This window comes from Choloepus didactylus, chromosome 8 (assembly GCF_015220235.1).
Source record: "Choloepus didactylus isolate mChoDid1 chromosome 8, mChoDid1.pri, whole genome shotgun sequence".
Taxonomy (NCBI): Eukaryota; Metazoa; Chordata; class Mammalia; order Pilosa; family Megalonychidae; genus Choloepus; species Choloepus didactylus.
The window spans coordinates 94,925,370-94,947,910 of record NC_051314.1 but is presented as its reverse complement, the minus strand read 5'-3'; the positions used below and the strand labels follow the sequence as shown (position 1 = coordinate 94,947,910).

The 22,541-nt window shown below is 34.1% G+C and overlaps 1 protein-coding gene across 5 annotated transcripts in view; it reads right to left on the bottom strand.

Annotated features, from left to right (window-relative positions):
• The window catches only part of GXYLT1 (glucoside xylosyltransferase 1), a 75,936-nt gene that overhangs the window by 27,010 nt on the left and 26,385 nt on the right, over positions 1-22,541 (bottom strand). For 4 of the 5 annotated variants that reach the window (XM_037846944.1, XM_037846947.1, XM_037846948.1 and 1 more), the window contains exons 2-5: positions 20,701-20,793; positions 11,545-11,716; positions 9,005-9,130; positions 4,904-5,155 (exon numbers count right to left, since the gene is read on the bottom strand). In XM_037846944.1, coding sequence (XP_037702872.1) covers positions 4,904-5,155; positions 9,005-9,130; positions 11,545-11,716; positions 20,701-20,793 — 643 coding nt within the window. The remainder of the gene's footprint in view (positions 1-4,903; positions 5,156-9,004; positions 9,131-11,544; positions 11,717-20,700; positions 20,794-22,541) is intronic. The other variant, XM_037846945.1, reaches the window with a different exon arrangement.

Genomic DNA, 22,541 nt, shown 5'->3' with positions numbered 1-22,541 from the left:
CTATCCTTTCAAAAAAGAGAAAAGCCAGAATTCCTGAAAAAATCCACATATTTAAATGAAATATGATAAATGATCTGCTATATTATCCTTGTGTGAAATTTCTCAGAACGCAGTAAATCAAGTAATATAAAATAGTCAGAAATTACTGAAAAAAAAAATCAGGAAACTGACTGAAACACATTTTATTTAAGGAAATAATAAAATACTTTATTGGAAAGATGACCCTTTGAAATAAGTCACTGAGCATTTAACTAAGCATTCTTAGGACCTGGAAAGGAAAATATGAATTGCGAATGGACAAAGACCAGCGGCGTGACCCCATGTTCAATTCTTCACCAAAACACATCTGCTAAGGAAAAATTAATGAAAGATAAAACTACACGATCCAATGCAGTCTTAGAAAAAATTTCAAATGGGAGAAAAACTTTTATAACTTAAAGGAAAAAGTTCTATTAGAAAAATATTGAACAAGCAGCAATAAGACGAGTGTTATTTACTGATTATATAAAGTAGAAAATCCAAGACAAACAATGAAAAACTATGAGAAATGAGTTTAATTAAGAGGCATTATATACAAAAAGTTCAAGTCCGTAAGAAATAGAAAAGCAAACAAGTAGAGAAATAAGCAAAGGATATGGAAAAACAAACATCTACAAAAGAGTGATATATATTTATAAATATATAAAAAGATTTTCAGCCACTCTAATAGTGTGATCAGGAAAATACAAACTAAAAATTTGGGATTTTTTTCAACAATATGACATATCCATACCAGTATATACAAACAATAAAAATCAAATCACCCGATTTCTAAAATATCATACAGACATTAAAAATAACATGAGATATTATGTATACTGACATAAAAATCAGTCAAGTATATCTATACTATGTGAAAAAAGGAAGCTTTAAATTTATAAAAGGATCCTACATGTAAGTGCTAGTGTACATGTATACCTGTTTCAAAATACATTTTTTAAAGAGTCTGAAGAATACATAGCGAAGTTTAAAATGGTCACTTTGGGCAAAAGAATGGGACTGGGGAGAGCAATGTGTAAATTGCAACTTTTTTTACTCTACATACTATGAACTGCTTGACTTTTACAAGCAAGCATTCCTCTTACAATTTTTTAAAAAGTAAAATGCAACTGTAAGTTACTAATTTTAGTAAACCTACCATCAAAATGCATACATATTAAGATCAATTAGTTTCATTTCTAGTATTATGTCTGCTTTTGAAAATGGATGGACTCATTATCATTAACAGCATATCCTCTACATAAAATTGACACATGGCTATTCACATTGTGTTCCAAAAATGCTAGAAACTGGGAACTCATCAATACCCAAATGTTATTTCACTTTGAAAAGCTCTATCCCTTTTGATAAGATGTTCATTGATATTATTCTGCTCACATGAGCTATATACATATCACAGTAAAAGTCCTCGATCACATACATCATCCAAATAGTCATCATGTCCACCCCATGCAAAGTGTTCTCCTCTAAATATTTTTCAATAATTTAGCAATGGAGTGCCAGTAATTATCAACTGAATTGCTACTTTATGGGAGACACCAAGGTAAACACAACGAACACGAAATTGTACAAATAACAGGCCCTGTCCTAAATAGGTGGAGAAAATAGACAAGAAATACTATAAAAGTAAAATGACAGGACACAGAGAACAGTAAATATAAATCCCAAGAACCTAATTTTGTTTTTTTCTAATAAATAGAAAGAAATATCCTGTAAGGATTCAACAGTGTAAGTACGACCATAACACAAAATACAGAGTAATATCAACCGCATATCATGGTCTATTAACCATTATGAGAGACAAAGAACAAAAAAATGGACTTCTTAAAGTTGTAACTTTTTAATATGTATCACTATAACAAATCAGAGGAAACTGAACAGCCATGAATGGTATGGACTGGGTGATAGCAAAACAAATCTTGAGAAGACTTTCAATGAGAGTAGCAGGGCAAAGGGATTTTAAATGAAATAGTGACACTATCTCAGAGACCAAACCTGTCTTTTTTTAGCCCTATGCTGCCAGATTATTTTTGTTTTGTTTTGTTTTTTTTGCTTTTTCAAAACATGTTTTAAATATATATTTTAATAGGGTCAAGAAAAAAAATTTGTAAAATCAAGTCATTACGTATTTTAGACAATGATATTAGGAATGTAAAATTGGCCTTCTTTCCTAAATTTGTATTCTTATAGTTTTTCATGTGATAAGAACCATAGGGCAACATTCAATGACAAGTATGCAACAGACTGGAAAGTGATTACAAGTAATTCAGTTATATCACTAGAGACCTAAAATTTAAGATCTATGTCATAAGTTGTAGAACTAGTAAGAAAAAAAAACCAAGGTAATGTTTGCTACAAATATACTGGAAAACCATCTGGAAAAATAAAGATAGAAGAGGAAAAGAACTAAAAGTCAGTAATTTTTGTCATATCAGCAATCATAAATATAACAGCATTTGAAAATAAAGCAAATCTGAATTGTGTTTCCACTGGCAAGAACAAGAGTTGTTTGTTTAGAAGGAGAGTAGATGTGGAGTAAATTATGCCTTCTGAATTAATGTACAATCAGTTCTCTCATTTTTCTCTTCATTAAGTCATTAATGCACGGAAGTCTAAAAGTTTAGAAATTATTTCAACCCCTAAATCTACATTTCTAGAAGGCTTTGAATATGGCAGAGCCACAAAGGAAAAGGGCAGAGGAGAAACTGTTAAAACATTTAAGAATAACACTTAAGTAAGTAGACAATTATAAAGGATTTGAGCTGAATGGCTGGTTTTGGAATTCTTTAAAAAATCAAATAATGGTACTATATTTAAATTATCTCTAAGATCCTTAGCAACACTAAGATTCTCATAAGTCTATGAATTTCAAATGCAGACTTACTAAGAAATCACATTATTCCTTAACAGATAATCTTACAGCACCATCTTCTGGTATAATATTACTGTATAATGTCAAACAATGAGAAAATGCCAAGAAAAAAAAACTCATGTTATTACTCCTGTTTTATTTAGTTAAACTTCAAGGTACGTGAATTTAAAAATTCAAGTTACAGCAACAAGGTGGCTAACTGAAAAAACATGCTCACTGTTAAGTAAAAACAGAAGTTGCCCAACACTGTTCCTGTTAATGCATTCAGTTGTGGCAGACAAAACTGAACTGAAATGAAGACTTTGGAAAGATTCAGAAACTGGAAAGGCTAAAGAAATTAGGTTTAGTAAGTCTACAGAAGATAAGAGTGATGAGTTCGAACTGCTTGAATTCTAAGACTAAAATGATAGCATTTCGGTGGGGATGGCTACAAGCAGTACTGCTGCCTACACCAAAGATAAGAGGCAACAACTCCTAAGTAAGCAAAAATTTAAATGAGATCTTTAGAAAGGATAACTAAACACAGGTATAAATTCTGTTCCATCAGAAAAATGTCTGACAAATTTAACACATATACGCACATCATAAAAAACAATCACTTACTAAGTTCGTTTATTCTCCCTAATTTGCAGTTGAGGAAATGAGGCTTAAAAATTAACAAACTGGCTAGCAGTTCAATAGTGTACAGGTGGCAGAAGTACATATAAAGCCAAACAGTTTGATTCCAGAGCCCACAAACTCTAAGGACTTGCAACTCACCACGTACAACTCATCTACATGACATTGGTAAACAGTACAACATATTTACATATACAGAATGCATAGAGAATTTAAATAGCCTGACTCTTCCATAGACTTCACAATTTGAGAGAACCATGCAGTTTTTTTTTTAAGTTAACTTCTAATAGTACCAAAATTATTAAACAGCCAACACTTAATATGTGCCAGATAAGAAACTAAAGCTCAGAGATGTTCAAAACTTACCCTAGGTCACACAGTTACTAAGTGAGGTGCCAGGGTCTGAACCACACCAACTGGCTCGAGCACATTATCTTTATTTTTCCCTTTATTAGAGAATCTGTGGCTTTACAGAACAATCATGCATAAAATACAGGCTTCCCATATACCATCCTATTATTAACACCTTGCATTGGTGTGGAACATTTGTTACAATTGATAGCACATTTAATAATAGTACTATTAACTATAATCCATGGTTTAACTTATGGTCCACCAGATAGTATAGTTCCATGGATTTTTAAAAATTTTTACTGTTACTATATATACAATCTAACATTTCCCTTTTTAATCATATTCGGATATATATTTCACTGCTGTTAATTATGTTCACAGTGTTGTGCTACCATCACCACTATCCATTACCAAAACATTACTTCATTCCAAACAAGAACCCTGTGTATTTTAAGCCTTAACTACCCAATCCCTATTCCCATCTCATCCCCTAGTAACCTATATTCTAGATTTTGACTCTGTGAGATTATTCTAATTGTTGCAAATCCGTGAGACCATACAATATTTGTCCTTTTGTGTCTGGTTTATTTCACTCAACATGATGTCTTCAAGATTCATCCATGTTGTAGTATCAGGACTTCAATCCTTCTTACAGTTGATCAACTGCATAATTTTAACCACCACTCTTGTAATGCCCCAAGATATACCATTCTTTAGATGCAAGTATTCCACAGCTACACAACTACAAAACAACTACTACTACTTTGAAGGACAACCTAGGGAGATGATGTTCACTCCTTACTGCACTATTTCACTTCATTTTAATGTCATTTGGTTTGACCTATGATAATGCTCTACTAAACAGAATAGTAAGAATATAGTTTTATATAATTATGCTAGATAAACAGGAAATTCTGAATATTTCAATCTAATCTTTAATAAAACAAAACCAAATTAGAAACCAAAAATTTAGGGGAAAAAAAAGAGAAATGTAAACCAACTACTGTATTGTTGACTTACCTTGAAATACTTCCTTCTCATTCGAGTCATGTTCATCAACATAACTCCAGAATTTACTCCAGTTTTTCCATAGTATGGATGTCTGGCAAAGCGATTATACCATCCTATCCGAGGCTCTTCATGTTCTGGTGCCATTGCAGCAATTTGTGTGGAATTAAATTTCTTTAGTAAAGACCAAATATCATCAACAGGTCGCAAAAAAAGGATATCAGTGTCGACATACAATAATGAGTCAACTTCTTTCAGGATTAACTATGAGAGAAATATTTGAATCAACTATGATTGTGTTTATTTAACAAACAATGTAAAAGATGTTTTAATTATAAAAGGTGTATCTAAAAGAGAAGCTAATTTACATTAATTTTAAGCAGGGTAATTTTTCCTAAATCTATCATCAGCTTATATAAAGCATATTCAGCATATATAAAGATATTATCCTAATTTTAATATAAATTTTTAGGGAACAAAACTATAAAAACAAACCAGAACCAAGAACTCAATACTAACAACCAAAAGAATAAAAATGATATCCTCAAAGATCAGGAAAGAAATGCTTTTCATAATAGACAATAACATCATTAACACAGGTGAATTTATATTTCAAATCCTAATTTCCTGAAATAAATACAGTAATAAACCAATACGAATACCTTCTGAACTTGTTTCCTCAGCTGGGGACACTACTGACTGGCACCTTTACATCACTTTGGTCTCAACTAAAATGTCTCTTCCATAAAGAAGCCTGTCCTTACATACTCAGCCAACAGCTCCTCTTACCTAAACACCCTCTATCTTATACCCATGTTTTGTTTGCTTCATAGCACTTTTACCACCACCTGAACTTATTTATTTATACATAATTATCATCTGTCAACCTCACTATAATGTAAACTATCTTAGGGCAGGGATTTTGTCTGATTTTTCATTGCTAAACCTCCAGTACCTAAAATAACATTCAGCCCATAGTAGGAGCTTAATAACAACAGTAACAATATTAACAAACATATGAATTGGGTACTATTATTCCCATTTTACAGATGAACAAATTGAGACACAGAGAATGGCCAGGGTAAAAAATTAGTAAATGGTACAGCCAGAATAGGAACCTAGGAGTTCTGATTCCAGGGTCCATGCTCTTATTTCTATGCCTTCTACCTCCCAACAATTCAAAAAATGCGTACACTCAGCAAGGGTGAAGATAAGGCTCAAATTGTGCCAAAGTTTTCACCCAACCATTCCACTCAGTTAGCATAAGTCTTAAAGCATGGGATGAGGATTTCAATTCGCAGTTTCTTTATTTTTAAACTGGTTCCTATCAATCTCTATCATTGTGCAAACAAAGAGCTGTCCAGAAGGAGAAGGTAGTACTTAAAAGGTATGACTTCTTCACTCATATTCCTTAAATCCAAGCCAACTTCTTAAACTGTGGCTCATTTATAAAACAGCAGGAACAGCAGCTGTTAACCATCTCTTCCAGTCTTGGAAGAAATACTGGCCATGCTGCACTTTCAGAAGGATGTTAAATGTCCAAATGCACCTTCCACAGGGATTTTTAGAGGTAATTTTTTATTTCTGCCTTACCCACAAACTTTAGAATCCGACTCCTACAAATTTAAGTTTATTCCAAGTCAATGTATAAGTAAGACTCAATGATAAGGGGAGCCTAGGCCTTTTTAGTTAAGAATATAAGAGCTTGTTCCTCCTACTTTTTATAGCTGCTACCTACTCTGTGCTGGTTTGAATCTGTTATGTACCCCATAAAAAGCCATGTTCTTTAATGCAATCTTGTAGGGGGCAGACCTATTGTGGGCGGAATCTTTTGATTATGTTGTTGTCAAGGAGATGTGACCCACCCAAATGTGAATGGGACATTTTGATTAGATTATTTCCATGGAGGTATGGCCCCACCCATTCAAGGTGGGTCTTGATTAGTTTATTGGAGTCCTTAAAAGAGCTCACAGAGAAAAAGAGCTCAGAGCTGACACAAACCCAGATGCCTGGAGATGCAGACAGAAAGATGTTTGGAGATGCTAAACTAAGAGATGAAACCCAGAGTTTGCCCCAGGGAAGCTAAGAGAGAACCCACAGATGCTTAAAGAGAAGCCACTGGAATCAGAAGCCGAAAGCAACACAACCCAGGAGCAAAGGACCAGCAGACGCCAGCCACCTGCCTTCCCAGCTGATAGGCTGACAGAGTTGTTCCGGACACCATCAGCCCTTCGGCCCTTCTTCAGTGAAGGTATCCTCTTGCTGATACCTTACTTTGGACACTTTTGGCCTTAGCACTGTAAATTTGTGAACTCATAAACCCCCACTGTAAAAACCAATCCATTTCTGGTATTTTGCATTTCAGCAGCCGTAGTAAACCAGAACATTCTCCTGCAGCTAAGGTTAAATCCATCACCTTAACAAGCAGCTAACAGGCTGAAATCACCCCAGTCCTCCATTAGTTCAATATCAGCTGATTCACTTCAGGCCAGGAAAAAATCTGATGATTGACTGCAGAGCCTAGCTAAGAAAAGTTAACTTGCTCTAGAACCTCAATTAAAAGGGTGTGTGTGTGTATGTGTCTCTTTTGGGGAGGAGACGAAGGGAGTGAGGGAAGCTTTTTTTTTTTTTTTAACATCAACATTCTGCTTCTGCAGCACGATATCGCATTTTCTTACAGATAATTGTATTGGCAGATTGAAAAGTCTTTACATAAAGCTTCAAGTTTAATGTTGGGAGTCACTGCCAACTGGAAATCAGATGTAAGGTTAAATAATAATTAGGTCAGTATTTTTCAATGGTTCCTTTTGGGAGAAGGAGTTGGCATCACTTACATTTATTCCTATCATTCAGCTATTTCCACTGAAGAGAAACTTAGCATAAAAGTTTATCATTATGAGAAATAAAGCATCATTTTACTTAAATCTGCTTAAATTTGGAATTTAAATAGATTACTTCACTAAAAGAACCAGCAAATTTCGTATCACAACATCAACAATTAAACTTTTTAATAACACAGAACCAAACTAAAGAGAAATAGCTCTGGCCTCATGTTTTTCTTTAATCCTCACTGCTTTTCCAAGAACGTATTTGTGCGATTACTTCTTTACTGTCAGTCTCCTTTATTAGACAATAAACTCTCAAAGAACTTCCTACAATGGAAGGGGAGAGTGAAGAAGATCCTAGGATTTTTTAATGCACAGCAACAAAGATGGTGAGGCAGACTAAGCTAACAAAATTTTAACTTAGCTTTAAATCTGAATTGCCTTATCTCAATAATAAGTAACTGAAGTTCTTTCCCATAATTCATATCCTTCCCCAAAACTTGTATGCTTCTTAAATTCAATATTTCTACTACTATAACTATAGTTAAGGTATTCTGTCCTACCAGTTTTAGCTATTCTGTCCTACCAACTACTGTGAATTTTAAAACTGTGGGTGAAATCAAATGAAAATAAAAGAGGTAATCTTGCTTCTGAATCATATGCTTAGGTTAAATTAAAAAAAAAAAAAAAAAAAAAAAAAAAAAAACAGGGTTTAACAACAGAAAGCAGCACCAAAGAACAGCCTTGCTGAATAAATGGCACCATTTTCCCTTTGAGTTCATGCATCTTAAATGTTGTGTCTCTGTTAAACTATCAGTTAGAAAAGGTAAACTGGCTTGGTATAGGACAGAAATGGTTTTTAAATGATGCAATATGCCTCATTTCCCAAATTATTTTTCTAAAAGGTAGCTTGCAACTTGATGGTGATACTACCACTGCATTTCTACTGGCAACAGACTCTGCTCCATTAAGATTTGAGTGCCTCTATTGCTTCCTAGAGATAAAACAGTTCAAAGCAACTGAATAAATGAAAATATAACAAAGAGCATTTCATCAGAAATTACTGAAAAATTAAATTTTTAACAATGGTTTTTATTATGGCTTTTATTTGCCCTCTGGAAATTCTTTTTCTAGTATTATTCAAAAGGAAAACAGTATGTGTGTGTGTCCACATGCACACATCTATTTATTTATTTAGCTGGATTTATATGTAACTCTTCAGGGAACTCATCTGTGTAAAAGCAAGAATCAAATCAAATTTTAAAAAAAAAAAGGGAAAAAAACTTACTGGCAAGAATAATCTCTGAGAAGCACATGGTTTAAAGAGCTTTTTCCATTCCACTGCATTTTCACTTGGAAAGGTTATTGGATATAATGTATAATTAAATGTTTGTAGAAATGACCAGCCATCAAGCTAAAACATAAAAAAATAAAAACTCAGTTAAGAATTGCTCCACTTTCCATTCTCTCTCTAAAATAATAAACTGACACTTCCATTATGAAACAAAAAAGAGCTAATTTGGATATTGTACATTTTATTTTGTGCCATTGAAGAGAACTCAGATTCTTGCTCTCACCATTTTCTTTGTTCTTATTCAAAATTTTGAAATCATAGTAACATGCTAGAAAGACTCCACCATTAAGAAGTGGGGTACAATGAAATTAGGATATCAATCAGAAAATCAGAAAGCTGAAAGAGCCCTGAAAGCAATCATCTACCTTAACTTACATATGTCAAATGCTAATTTTTTAAAAAACCACTACAAAAAGCAAATAGAACTAAAACCTATAATGAACTAAACATTTGCTCTTTAGTATTTTGAATGAATTTCAAGACACTGAATTGTTTCAAATTCGGTTTAAGTATTACCTATCACTGTTGCTTCAACAGAACTGTTGAGTCAAGTTTCCTAAAAAGCATTCAGAAGCAATTTATATGGGAGGTGGGGGACCAAGCAGTTTATGAAACAGGCCAAAGATTTCCTCTTTCTGAATTACAATTGCATTCAAGTAATTTTTTAAAACATTAATGCCTTCCAACACAGTTTAAAGGAATGCCTTTAGTTCCAACACCATACTTTGAAGTCTCTGTTAATAATTATTTTAATCATTAGCACTTTTATTTTCCCTACTCAATTTATAAATCACCTAAAGATGCTTTCAATACAGATTTCAAAATGAAATCTTAGTCATTTTTCACTTAACATAATATTTAGTCATCTTTTTTACTAAAAACATGTTCCACAAAATACTTGATCCTCTTACAACAAAAGCAAAACCAAACATTCTCAGAGTTGTTTATTAAAGTCAAAGAAAACTAAATTTAAAAACATAGTACGTATTACACAGGCAATAACTCAACAGATTTGAACACAACTCAGAGGCTGCCTATAAAATGAGGCATTACATTTATTTTAGTTTTTGTTATATATTCAAAGGTGTCCACGGTTGGTGGTACTATTACTATTCTCTTAACTTTTAGGACAAGTTCAATTTCTCAGTTAGTATTTTAGAAAATAATCCAGATAACAAAATCAAGATCACAAAAGCACTTAGCAAAACTAGAAATGCTAGAAACATTTTAAACAATGAGTAAAGTGTTTACCTCTCAAAATCAAAGATTTTGGCAGAAAACTAAAACACCTGAGATCACAAGTGGTATTTTATGCTCAATATGCAAGATGATTTAACTTTAAAAAATATCAAATATGTTATTTTTTCCTACATAGGTCAAACACAAAGTTTGGAAGCTTTAATTTGGTGGAGATAGAGATATATAATAATCATTATCCTCATGTTTACCACAATCTCAGAACACAAAATTATGAGCTTTCAGGTGAATTTTCTTCTCCTTGTATGTTCTCCTCTCCCTGCCACCTATCTTCTCGCCATCCCATGTATCTATTCTCCTCTTCCCTCAGAATAATACATTTTTTTGTTAAACAGGTCACATAGTGCCCTGATTAAAGAGCATACTTTCCACCCTCACTAACAGCTAGGTATGGCCAAATGACTAAGTTCAGACCAGTCATGGGAGAACTTCTGGAAAGCATACTTAAAGAGAAGCAGGGGAGTACACTTCTTCATCCCTTCCCACCTCATGCTGGCTAGAATACTAGTGTGGTGACTGAACTTGAGCAGCCATCTTGGACCATGAGGTAAAAGGCTCAATGTCAAAGATGGCTCAGCCACAAGACTAAAGACAGAATCCCTACAGACGTGAAGCCACCATATACCTGGATTGCCTACTTTTAAGAGAGAGAGACCCTAGATTGCCTACTTTTATGAGAAAAAGAGAGGGAGGGAGAGAGAGGGAGGGGGAGAGAGAGAGAAATATGTCTGTCTTGTTTAAGTCACTGTTATTTTGGATTTTTTGCCATTGTAGCCAAATTGATTCTAACTAATATAAAACCTAAGTAAAGAACTTTCTTATCAGAAAGAAACCACTTCCCTCCATACTGTCAATCAAAATTCTCTCCCCTCAAAACAGGATTAAAATCTCTATACACACTGATTGAGACATTTCCAAGCCAAGGGTTGGGGCAAAATTAAATCACAGTTCTCAGTCAAAACATCTTGGAACTATAGTCAGTAAAATAAAACCTCTACTCCTCGCAAAAGTCTTCAAGAAGCCTACTCCTGTTCAAAACAAACTTTCCTCTTACACCCCAGATCCAGATTCTTCGATGAGAAGGGTAACAGAGAACATTCCCCACCCTGAGGCAGAGTTATGTAACAAGCATTTCTGCCCAATGAAGGAATAAAATAACATTACTATAGTGTACTATTAAATATTCAACTCTACAGTCTTAAGTCTCAAATACTTACTATGCTTTTAAAGCTATCATGTAGCTGATCTTCAGCAAAAATATGGAACTGAAGAGGTTTGATGCTGAAAATGATAGCTGATTTCAACATGGTTATAGTTTCTTCCAGTCTTTCACCACAGGCGACTACAGCTAAGTGCATTCTCTCAATGGGCTGTATTTTCAGGCTATATCTAATAGAAAAGAAAACCACATTTCCCAACAGTTTTAATATAGGATAACATTTATACCAAGGTATTTTTACCATGTTCAAAAACTAAGTTTGAATCTTTTATTTGAAAAAAGCAAAGAAACACCAATATAAAAAACATTACAATGTTGAATCAATTGCAAATTTTTCATATATCTATGAGATATGTATATAAATATACTTTATATACATATAGTGTATATTTTTCAACCAGCCTGTCTCACCAGAGTTCCTCATCTGAATCACAGAACTCAAAAACTATTTTCTCAATTCTCCCAAATAAGATACATAACTAGTACCATTCTAGATGCACAGAAGTAAATTCATTACTCACAGTGGATGCCCTAGAGCTTAATTCTCTCAATGATCCACAGTTGAGAAAGGGAACATCCTGATTTGAAGTCTTCAGCTCAATATTAAAGAAAAAAAAATTCAAGTACTCACAAAAGTAGAGAGAATCAGACAATAAATTTCCATCTCCTAGCTACAACAATCATCCATTCAAGGACATGCTTGTTTCATTTAAAACCTTCCCCACACCCCTTCACCCTACCAAATGGAATATTAAAAAGCAAATCCAGAAATAATTTCACCCATAAATATTTCATTATTACATTCAATTTTAAACCATGCTGATAACAAGACAGCTTCCCTCATGTAACTTTCATCACTGGCACACATTAAGTCCCATTTATCAAGTGTTCAGTAAGAAGTAAAAATTTCTAAGATGGCCTGAATTATACTAGTCAAACAGTAGACACATCTTTTCAGAAACAAAAATTTCCTAAATCCAAGTTACTAGCCTAGGCTACATTAGAGCCTACTTCTAACACAGAGCAGAGTATAATACCAGGCCTAAGTAACCTTTAAAACCTATTACACCTTGTAACATTCTGAACTAATATTTCACACACACATAACACTGAACTAAAATTTACAAATTTGACTTTAACTCAACCTTAATGTTTAATATTCAAACCAACATTAAGATGCATGAATTATGTATTCAAATATGTTTAATATAATCAACTATTTGAATCTAATGTTATTGAGTATCATTTTCTCAGTTTCCTGATACCATAATGAGTTGAAAGACTACCCTTTACCCTAGAAAACAGTTCAAGGTCCCTCTAACACATGGACAAATGAATACTCAAAATTCCAAAGTCTCTATACCAAGGAACGTAACAACAATAATTTAAGCTTAGAAATTAAAAATAAATTAGTCATTACCCATCCCTGCTATTGAAAATCTCAATAATTTACACATATAACTATTAATATTAAACAATGTTTTTTCTTGGTGAGTCCCCAGAATTAGATGTAAAGGACACCTAAATAACTAAATAAATTCAAATGTTCATAGGATTCCTAGATACATACCAATTAATTTATTGGAGAATTTTGCCAAAAACAATAATTATTGATTTTTAAATACTGCACCTTTATGTATTCTTATTGACAGAAGGCATTCCTTCTCCCTTGTCTGCACACTCTATCCCTCCCCCCTTTTCTGTTGAGGCCCTTAGTGTGTGATAATGAAACTGTAACAGCAGACTTACCAATACTTTCTATAGTAAAAAGACATAATCCAAGTTATCTCAAGCAGCAGAAGCCACAATGAAACAAATTACAGAGAAGGCAATCAAGATACAAGACAATTTTATAGAACTCTGAATTATCTGGTCTTTCCAGTAACTCCATATCCTCCTTTCCATAGTACCATAAAAGACTGCATCAAAGCTTCAAGACTTGAGAATCTATATGTTGGGCTCACATTGTTTAACAGACCCATAACTAAATCCTGCTTCCAAAGTCAAAAGCCAAGAGAAAAACTTAAAAGTAAGCTATAAATAGTCATATATTGTTTTACACAGAATTCTCCACACAGAGAGATGAGAAGCATAATAAACCTAAGGAAAAATAAACCAAATGTTCTTCAAGGAAAAAATCCCTCTGAAATCAGTCTCAGAGACCCTTTCCCCCAGGCATTTTAGCAAGGCCTGTTTTTGCCACATTGGCACACTTCTTCCATCAATTTCTACAGAAAGAGTATTGTCAACTACATTGTATTTGCTTTTGTTACGTTCCCCTTTTTAGCAAAAGCATTATATACAGAACATATTCCAGATGATTCCAAACTGATCAACAACAAACATAATTTAAAGATGTCTCTGCCCACCACCCTGTCCCCAGGCCACAAGGAATGGAAAATCAACTGCAATTGGAAAAAATTTAAAGTAACTTTCTAACACTACAGGAAATAACAACTAAAATTTTCTAAGAAGTCTTAGGTAAGCAGTCATTCAAGTGATTTTGGCCTCAACGGAATGGCTGAATCTTCCAGTCAGTGTTCGTAAAACTGTGGTATGCATGAATAGGAGTAAGCACCTGTGGATATGAAGAAATGTTAGCCAAAAGAACATTTAAAAATCATACCTACTTTTTCTCAGATATATAATTAAAGAGAAATTCTTCAGATTCAAAGGTAATACTTCAGGGCTCCCATGACTAAATTTGGTACAACCTGAGCATCAAAAAGAATTATGTACTATACCTCAACAATAAAAAGACAAATAACCCAATTAAAAATTGGGCAAAAGACTTGAAAAGACACTTTCAAAGAGGAAATACAAATGGCTAAGAAGCATATGAAAAGATGCTCAACATCACTAACTATTAAGGAAATGCAAATCAAAACCACAATGAGATATCATTTCATACCTACTAGAATAGCCATTGTCAAAAAAAAACCAGAAAACCACAAGTGTTGGAAAGGATGTAGAGAAATAGAAACACTTATTCACAGATGAGAATGTAGAATGGTGCAGCCACTGTTGGAAAACAGTTTGGCATATAAATGCCATATGATCTGGCAATCCCGTTACTAGGTATATACTCAGAAGAACTGAAAACAGGGATGCAAACAGACATTTGCACACCGATGTTCATGGCAGCATTATTCACAGCTGTCAAAAGATGAAACAACCCAAGTGTCCATCAAATAATGAATAGATAAACAAAATGTAGTATAAACATATGACGGAATATTACAAAGCTCTAAGAAAGAATGAAGTCCTAATGCATGCAACAACATGGATGAACCTTAAGGACGTTATGTTGCGTGAAATAAGCCAGAAACAAAAGGACAAATACTGTATGTTTTCACTAATATAAACTAATTATAATAAGCAAACTCTAGGAGTTAAAATCTAGAGTTAAAATCTAGAGAGAGGATAGAGAATGGGGAGATGAAGCTTAAGGTATACAGAATTTTTAATAAGGTTGACTGGAAAAATTTGGAAACGAAAAGAGCTGATGGAAGCACAATACTGTAACTATAATTAATAGTGCTGAATTATGGGTGTGAGTATGGTTGAAAGGAGAAGTCTAGGGTTGCGTATGTCACAAGAAGAAAAGGCTAGAGGATAAAACATGGGACTGTATATCAGAGCAAAACCTATTGTGGATAAGGACTGGGGTTAATTGTACAAATACAGTAAAGTTCTTACATGAACTACAACAAATGTACATCACTATTACATGGTGTTAATAATAGGGTGGTGTGCCAGTTCAGATATACTATGTCCCCCACAAAAGTCATGATCTTTTAACCCAATCTTGTTGAGTGGAACTTTTCACTGAATGTTTCCATGGAGATGTGACTCAATCAACTATGGGCAAGACTTTTGATTTGATTATTTCCATAGAGGTGTGGCTCCACCCACTCAGGGTAGGTCTTCATTAGTTCACTGGAGTATTTAAGAGAGAAGCTAAGAGCTGACACAGACCCACATGCTTGCTGATGCTGAGAGATGCTTGGAATTGCAGACAGAAGGGTGTTTGAAGATGCTAAGCTAAGAGAGGAAGCACAGAGTTTGCACTGGAAAAGCTAAGAGAGGACCCCCAGACCCTTAGAGAGAAACATCCTGGGAGAAAAGAAGCAACGACACACAGTAGCTGAAAGAGAGGAACCAAGACAGATGCCCAGAGACGTTTTGGAGAAAGTCATTTTGAAATACAACCCAGGAGCAAAGGACCAGCAGATGCCAGCCATGTGCCTTCCCAGCTGACAGAGGTGTTCCAGACACCATCGGCCGCTCTTTAATGAAGGTATCCTCATGTTAATGCCTTCTTTGGACTCTAGTTAATAGCAACATTGAATATTCTTTCACCAACTGTTACTAAGGTACTATACCAATGCTAAGTGTCAATAATAGGGGCGTATAAGGAGTATGAGTTGTGTGTTTCTGGAGCAATGCGAATGTTCTCAAATTGACTGTGGTGGTGAATGTACAACTCTGTTACTATACCAAGAGTCACTGATTGTATACTTTGGATGGATAAACATGGTTTGAAATGGCTTTAAAAAAAAAAAAAAAGAATTATGATAGTAATGAATAACAAATTAATTAAAAATGAAGCCAGGAGTCCAAAATGATACTGAATAAAGGGGTGGGGGGAAGCTCTTTTTTAAAGCATACTTACAACCTACAGAATGGGACAAAATATTTGCAAATCTTATTTCTAAGAAGGGTTTACTATCTAGAATCAAGAATTCTTCACAACTCAACAATAAAAAGACAAACAACCCAATTAAAAAATGGTCGAAGGACTTGGATAGAAGTTTCTCCCAAGATGATATACAAATGGCTAAACTGTACATGAAAAGATGCTCAACATCCATTAGCGTTAAAAGAAAATGCAAATCAAAGCCACAAAGAGATACCCCCTCACACCCACTAGAATGGCTATTATCAAAAAAAGGAAAAAAAAAAACAAAAACCAAACAGAAAATAATAAGTGCTGAGAAGGATGCAAAGAAATAGGAACTCTCATACACTATTGATGGGAATGTAAAATGGTGCAGCTGCTGTGGAAAACAGTTTCGCAGTTCTTCAAAAAGTTAAAGTATTACCATATGATCCAGCAATTCCACTTCTAGGTATATAACCAAAGAATTGCAGGCAGGGACTCAAACAGACAGTTATACAATAATGTTCATAATAGCATTATTCACAATAGCCAAAAGATGGAAGAAACTCAATGTCTATTAGCAGATGAACAGATAAAATGTGGTATATACATACAATGGAATATCAGCCTTAAAAAGGAATGAAGTAATGATGCATGCCACTACATGGATGAACCATGAAGACATCATGTTGAGCAAAGTCAGTCAGACACAAAAGGACAGATAATGCATGATTCCACTTATGATGAAAATAACTAGAATATGCAAACAGACAGAAAGTAGTGTACAGGTTACCATGGGAAGGGGGAAGGGGCATTAATGCATAATGGGTGTGGGGTTTCTCTTTGGGGTGATGGAAAAGTTCCGGTAATGGATGGTGATGAGGGTAGCAGAACATTGTGAAGGTGGTTAATTCCACTGAATGGCATACTTGGGAACAGTTGTGTTTATGTCGTTTATATATTCCCACAATTGGGGGGAAAAAAAAAAAAAGAGCAACTAAAGAGACAATGTCAATTAAATGCAATACATGATCTTGGACTGGATCCAATAATGGAGGACAAAAGGCCCAAAAGTACATTACTGGGACCTAAGCAAAAATTGATATAAAGACTGTAAGCTTTATATCAGTGTTAAAGTTCTTGAACTTGGTAACTGTACTTAAGGTGCTTACTTAAGTGAATATCCCTGTTCTTAGGAAATGTATATAATAGTATTATGTGTCCAAGGAGCATGATGCATACAACCTACCCTCAAATGTTTAGAAAACTAAGGGATAGACAGATGGATGAATGGATGGATGGATGGATGGAACGAAACAAACAAATAGTAAATGTGCAAAACGTGAAGACTGGTGGATCTGGGTATTGCGGGAGGGGGTATACATTGGAGTTCTTTGTATGGGCTTTGTGTTATTTTTGCAACTGTCCTATAAGCTTGAAATTATTTCAAAATAAAAAGTTTAAGGAAAAAAAAAAAACACCTGCAGTCCAGCAAAACAGAAAACTATATTTAGAAACTCTAATGATAATTTTCTTAATTTGCAAATAAAAAAATTTTCCTGTTGCTATTTAAAAAGTGTTGAATACTGGGTAAAACCACTTTAAAGAACTTTTAAAGCAAAATATAATACTTAAAAAAAAACAGGATTTTATGCAAAGCATAAAAAAGAAAATCTAGGAAAATATTTGCAATCAATGGCAAAAGCAGAATATATTATTCTAAGGGCTCATGAAATAAGCAACACTAAAAATTCAAAAGGTAAATATCAATACAGACAATATACAGGACAAAAGATAAAAATGTTAAACAAATATGGAAATATGTTCAAAAAATAATCAATTAAAAAGAAATTAAAAGCAATAAGTTAGCATTTTACCTTAATAACTGATAAAATAATTCCCCACAATGCTAAAGTTATGTTGAAAGCAACACACTCGCACAATGCTGGTGAAGACTTAAATCTGTACGTTTTAGAACACAATTTGGTGATATAATTCATTCTTTGTAACAATTATTTGAACTCCTTTTATATACTAGGCATTGGGGATACAATGATAAGTAAGAAAGGCACAATTCTTGACCTTGCCCAATTTACAGCCCGTGGTAAAAAGGCAGAATTTTAAAAGTATTAATAAGAAAGCATGCCAGTTGCTTAAAACAGAAAAAACAGATTGCTAATGAAGCTCACTACACAAACCCAGTTTACAACAAAACTAACCTAGTCTAGGAAGAGTTGGGGAAAGATTTCCAGATAAACTGTTTCTTCAATTCGATCCTCTTAATCATTTCTTATTCACTGGTTGCCAAGTACCTCACTAAGTACAGGGCTTAAATGATGAACACCACATGGTTTTTATCTGCAGACTTAACAGTCTAGAAGTGAATACAGATACACAACCACAAAAGATGTGGTAAATGCAATAACAGAGCGATACAGAGAAGGGAGAACTAGTGGGCAGTGAAGAGGCTTCACAGCACTTCAGCAAGAAGTGATGAGAACAGGAAGGTAAGCGGCAGTCAGGAGCAATGATGTGAAAGTAGATGGGATGGAAGAAATCAATTTGGACAGAATGGGAAGAAAGTCAGTCATTGACCAAGATGCAAGATACAAATCAGTGCAGGTCTGAAAAGCAAGACCATGAAATTCAGGTTTGAACGTGAGTGTCTAAGGTATCTGTAAATCACCAAGGTAAAAATGGCCAATATGCATCTAGAAATATAGGTCTGACATTCAGAAAAGAGATCTGGACTGGACATATCAACTTCTAAGTCATCAGTTAAAGAGGTTATCCTGTGACTTGAGAGGTGGGGAGAAAGCAGAAATGAGCAGAGTGCTAAGGAACACCAATAGTTAGGAGGCACAGAGAGATCAAAGAACTGAGACACTGATCTCCAAAGCCAGAGACTGAGAGAGTTGTAAGAAAGAAAAAGTGGCAACCAGTGTCAAACTGACAAGGAAAGGAAGATTAGGCCGTAAGAATAACAATTCAAAAGCACTAGTGACTTCAAAGAGAGTGAATTTTCTGTGGGGTGGAGCTGTTCACACCAGGTTGAGGGGTGAAGCGTTTTACGTTTAACAAAGTAAAGCCAGTAGGTAATCTTATAAGAAAAGTTTGCTAGTAACAGGCAAAAGGGTAAACAGGTGATGGCTTGAAAGAAAGGAAGGGTTGAAACAAGGCTGTTGTAGGGATTTTGTTTGGTTTGTTTTAGGGACAGGAGAGACATCAGCATTTTGACATGCTGCTTCGAAGCAATCAGTCAAGCAGAAGACTCAGGAAATGCAGACACTCATTCCTCAAAGTGCTCAAAAGAAGAAAAAGATCTCTAAGCACAAAATGCTGTCTAAAACTCAGTGACACAGATGGTGGTGATGAATGCACAACTGTATGATGATACTGTGAACAACTGTACACTTTGAAGGATTGTATGTTATGTGAATATATCTCAATAAAATTGCATTAAAAAAACACTCATTGACATAGTCTGTGACCATTAACTATAATTACTGAGACCATGCTGCAGAACAAAAGCATTAACATTTTGAACTCAGAATTCAAGATTGATCTACATCTTAATCACACCTATGTGAAAACATCCTAGGCTCTAATTAAGAAACTAAGTTTGTGCGATTTTACATAATAACATGGTATGTATAGCAAAATGGATACTATTTTTATATAATTATGTGTTATATATTACGGATGCAATATTACAAGTAGAGAGAGTATAAGAGGAATAAAATCTCAAAGTTAGAGAGTAACAAGCACAAGGACTTAAAACATTATGGATCCACACATACTACTTTCTGGAGAATACTTGGGGAGCATTAGAAAAATAAGGAGTTGAAGGAGCTAAAACAAAAGGAATGATAAGCAGAGGCACCAGGATTCCAACTACATCAATTTTCCTGTAAGTAGAGGAAGAGGGAAGATTGTTATTACTCATACTGTCATTTACAAAAGGGCCCGGGTTTTATAAATTAGAGTATACAAAGGTTTTCAAGCTTAACCAGCTTTCAGAGTGAGTACATTTATGTCACAAGGCTGAAGATAGCAAAGTACTTGCCAATATTCTATTCATTATTAAAATTTCCTAAGAATGAAAAATATGGAGCTTCAATTCTTCAAAATCATAAACTACTTTAAGGGTATGATTCTCAGAAATGTCAGCAGAAGTCTATCTTTATCACCTGTTACCTAAAATTAGATCCTAAATTCTCCTGAGATCAATAGCTTATCTTAATAACACTGGAGAAACTTGAGAACATTTTACACACAGTATATACTAACAATTAGTAATAACAAAGAATTAAAACTACAAAATGGGAAAAAGAAATAGAAAACTCAACCAGAAAACAAATTATTTATTTGCATGATAATATTAACTACAGGAAAAAGGAACATTTTTACCTCCTACTATAGTCAAAGGTTTTATTATCTACTATCTAATCTTACCTACTCTGATCTACCAATTAAATATTAAGTGCCTACCTAAAAGCCGCTTCCCAAAAGCAGTTCATTCCACAAACATCAGAGGGCAGCATCCAATAGGGATTCCAGTAACACAGAGAGAAATCTTTACACCTAACAGAGTAAGACAGAAATAATAATCCTATGTGAGTACTTTGGTTTAAAACTAACAAGGAATTTACTCAATAACACAATAACTAACTTTCTATTTTAGGGCAACCAATCTGCAAATCCAGGTTGCTATCGCAACCTGAAGATTTTCAAAATTGATCTCTCTCCTTTCAGGCCACTATTACTTAAAAAAAAAACTTTAAGGTAGAATACACTACATATTGAACAGTTTTCTAGCCAGGAACTCTCCTGATAGATTATAATCTCCTCAGATGACAGACAAAATGGAAATACTTCTAAGATTTTCCCCCATTAACTGACCTCTTCTTCATGGACCAAGCATATTCCCATAAAAAACATTATCCTGATGAAGAATAATAATGCCGCAAATGCCTACTGGAAAGCGAAGAGAGGATCTACTGGAAAGGGAAGAGAGGATCTTCAAAAGTTTTAAATCAATCCTTCTACTCAAGCTACTTGTGTGGATTTTTCACTTAAAAATAAGAAATCATGCTGCTATTCATGGCTGCTATACATTATTTCAGTTTCATTATATTGCACAATCTAAAATGGAGATTAAATTTTTTTCTTTCTGTATAAATGTGGTCTGTCTTCTTAGATCTCAGGTTGCAGCTAAAACAAAAGCATCATGTTATAAAACACATTCTTCATTGTTATTCCTTTTCAAAACAATAATTTAATTTAAAATTTACTACAGCGGAGGCCTGTGTACTAAAGTAAACATGTATGAAGTCAGGGTGTCACTAAACCAGGCTACTTCATATCTCATTACCACAAATCTTTGTCTTCTGTCATTATGGGTTCAACTGATAAGTTACTGTTTTTACAGGGGAAAGCCTATGAAATTTTGATTTGTAAAGATATCTGATAGCAACCCTGCACAAATGTCAATAGCCTAAGGTAGGGGTTCTCAGCCTTACCTGCACAATAATCACCTGGTCAGCCCCACACCAAATCTATTAAATCAGAGTTTCTGGGAATAGGGTCAGGCACTAGTTTTTAAAATGCTGCCTAAGTAATTCTGCATACTACCGCAAAAAGAACAACAAAGTTGGAATTTTAAAATCAGTAGAAATTAGTTAACTTGTAGTTTAGAGTTCCTTTAAAAGCACACCATTCTTTAAACATAGCATAAAAAGTTACAAACACTAATTTAAAAGGCTTAAAAATAAGAAACAGAAAATGTTTGCATACCAGTAAAACAACTTTATTAGGAAATTTATACCTGTTTTCTCCTAGACATGGTTATGTATTTCTAAGTCTTGCATTAAATACCAGGAAATCAGACTCAGTGGTAGTGATAACAATTAATATGTGCATTGCTCTTTTCAGATTTAAGTGTTTTCACATGCATTTGAGCCTCACAAAAACCTGTTAGACATTATTTTACAGATGCAGCAATTATCACAGCTTTATTTCAACATATCCTCAACATATTTACAACCAATACCTAGAGTGTACCTTTGTTCCAAGAAGAAAATAACAATTCCAGTTATTCTACCTCCCCATACAAGAGTGGAAAATAGAAATAAAAAATTGAAGTCTCAAAGAAAATGCCTCCCTTTTAATTCTTCTGTATTACTTGAAATTACTTATTACTTGAAATTACTTATCTGTACTAGTATTATGTGCTTCCTTAACTTGCACAGCAGGCTACAAAATAAATGAGGTATGTATTGTTTTCCAACATACCTGATCCTTGGGTAACCTTTTAAAAATACAGATAGAGG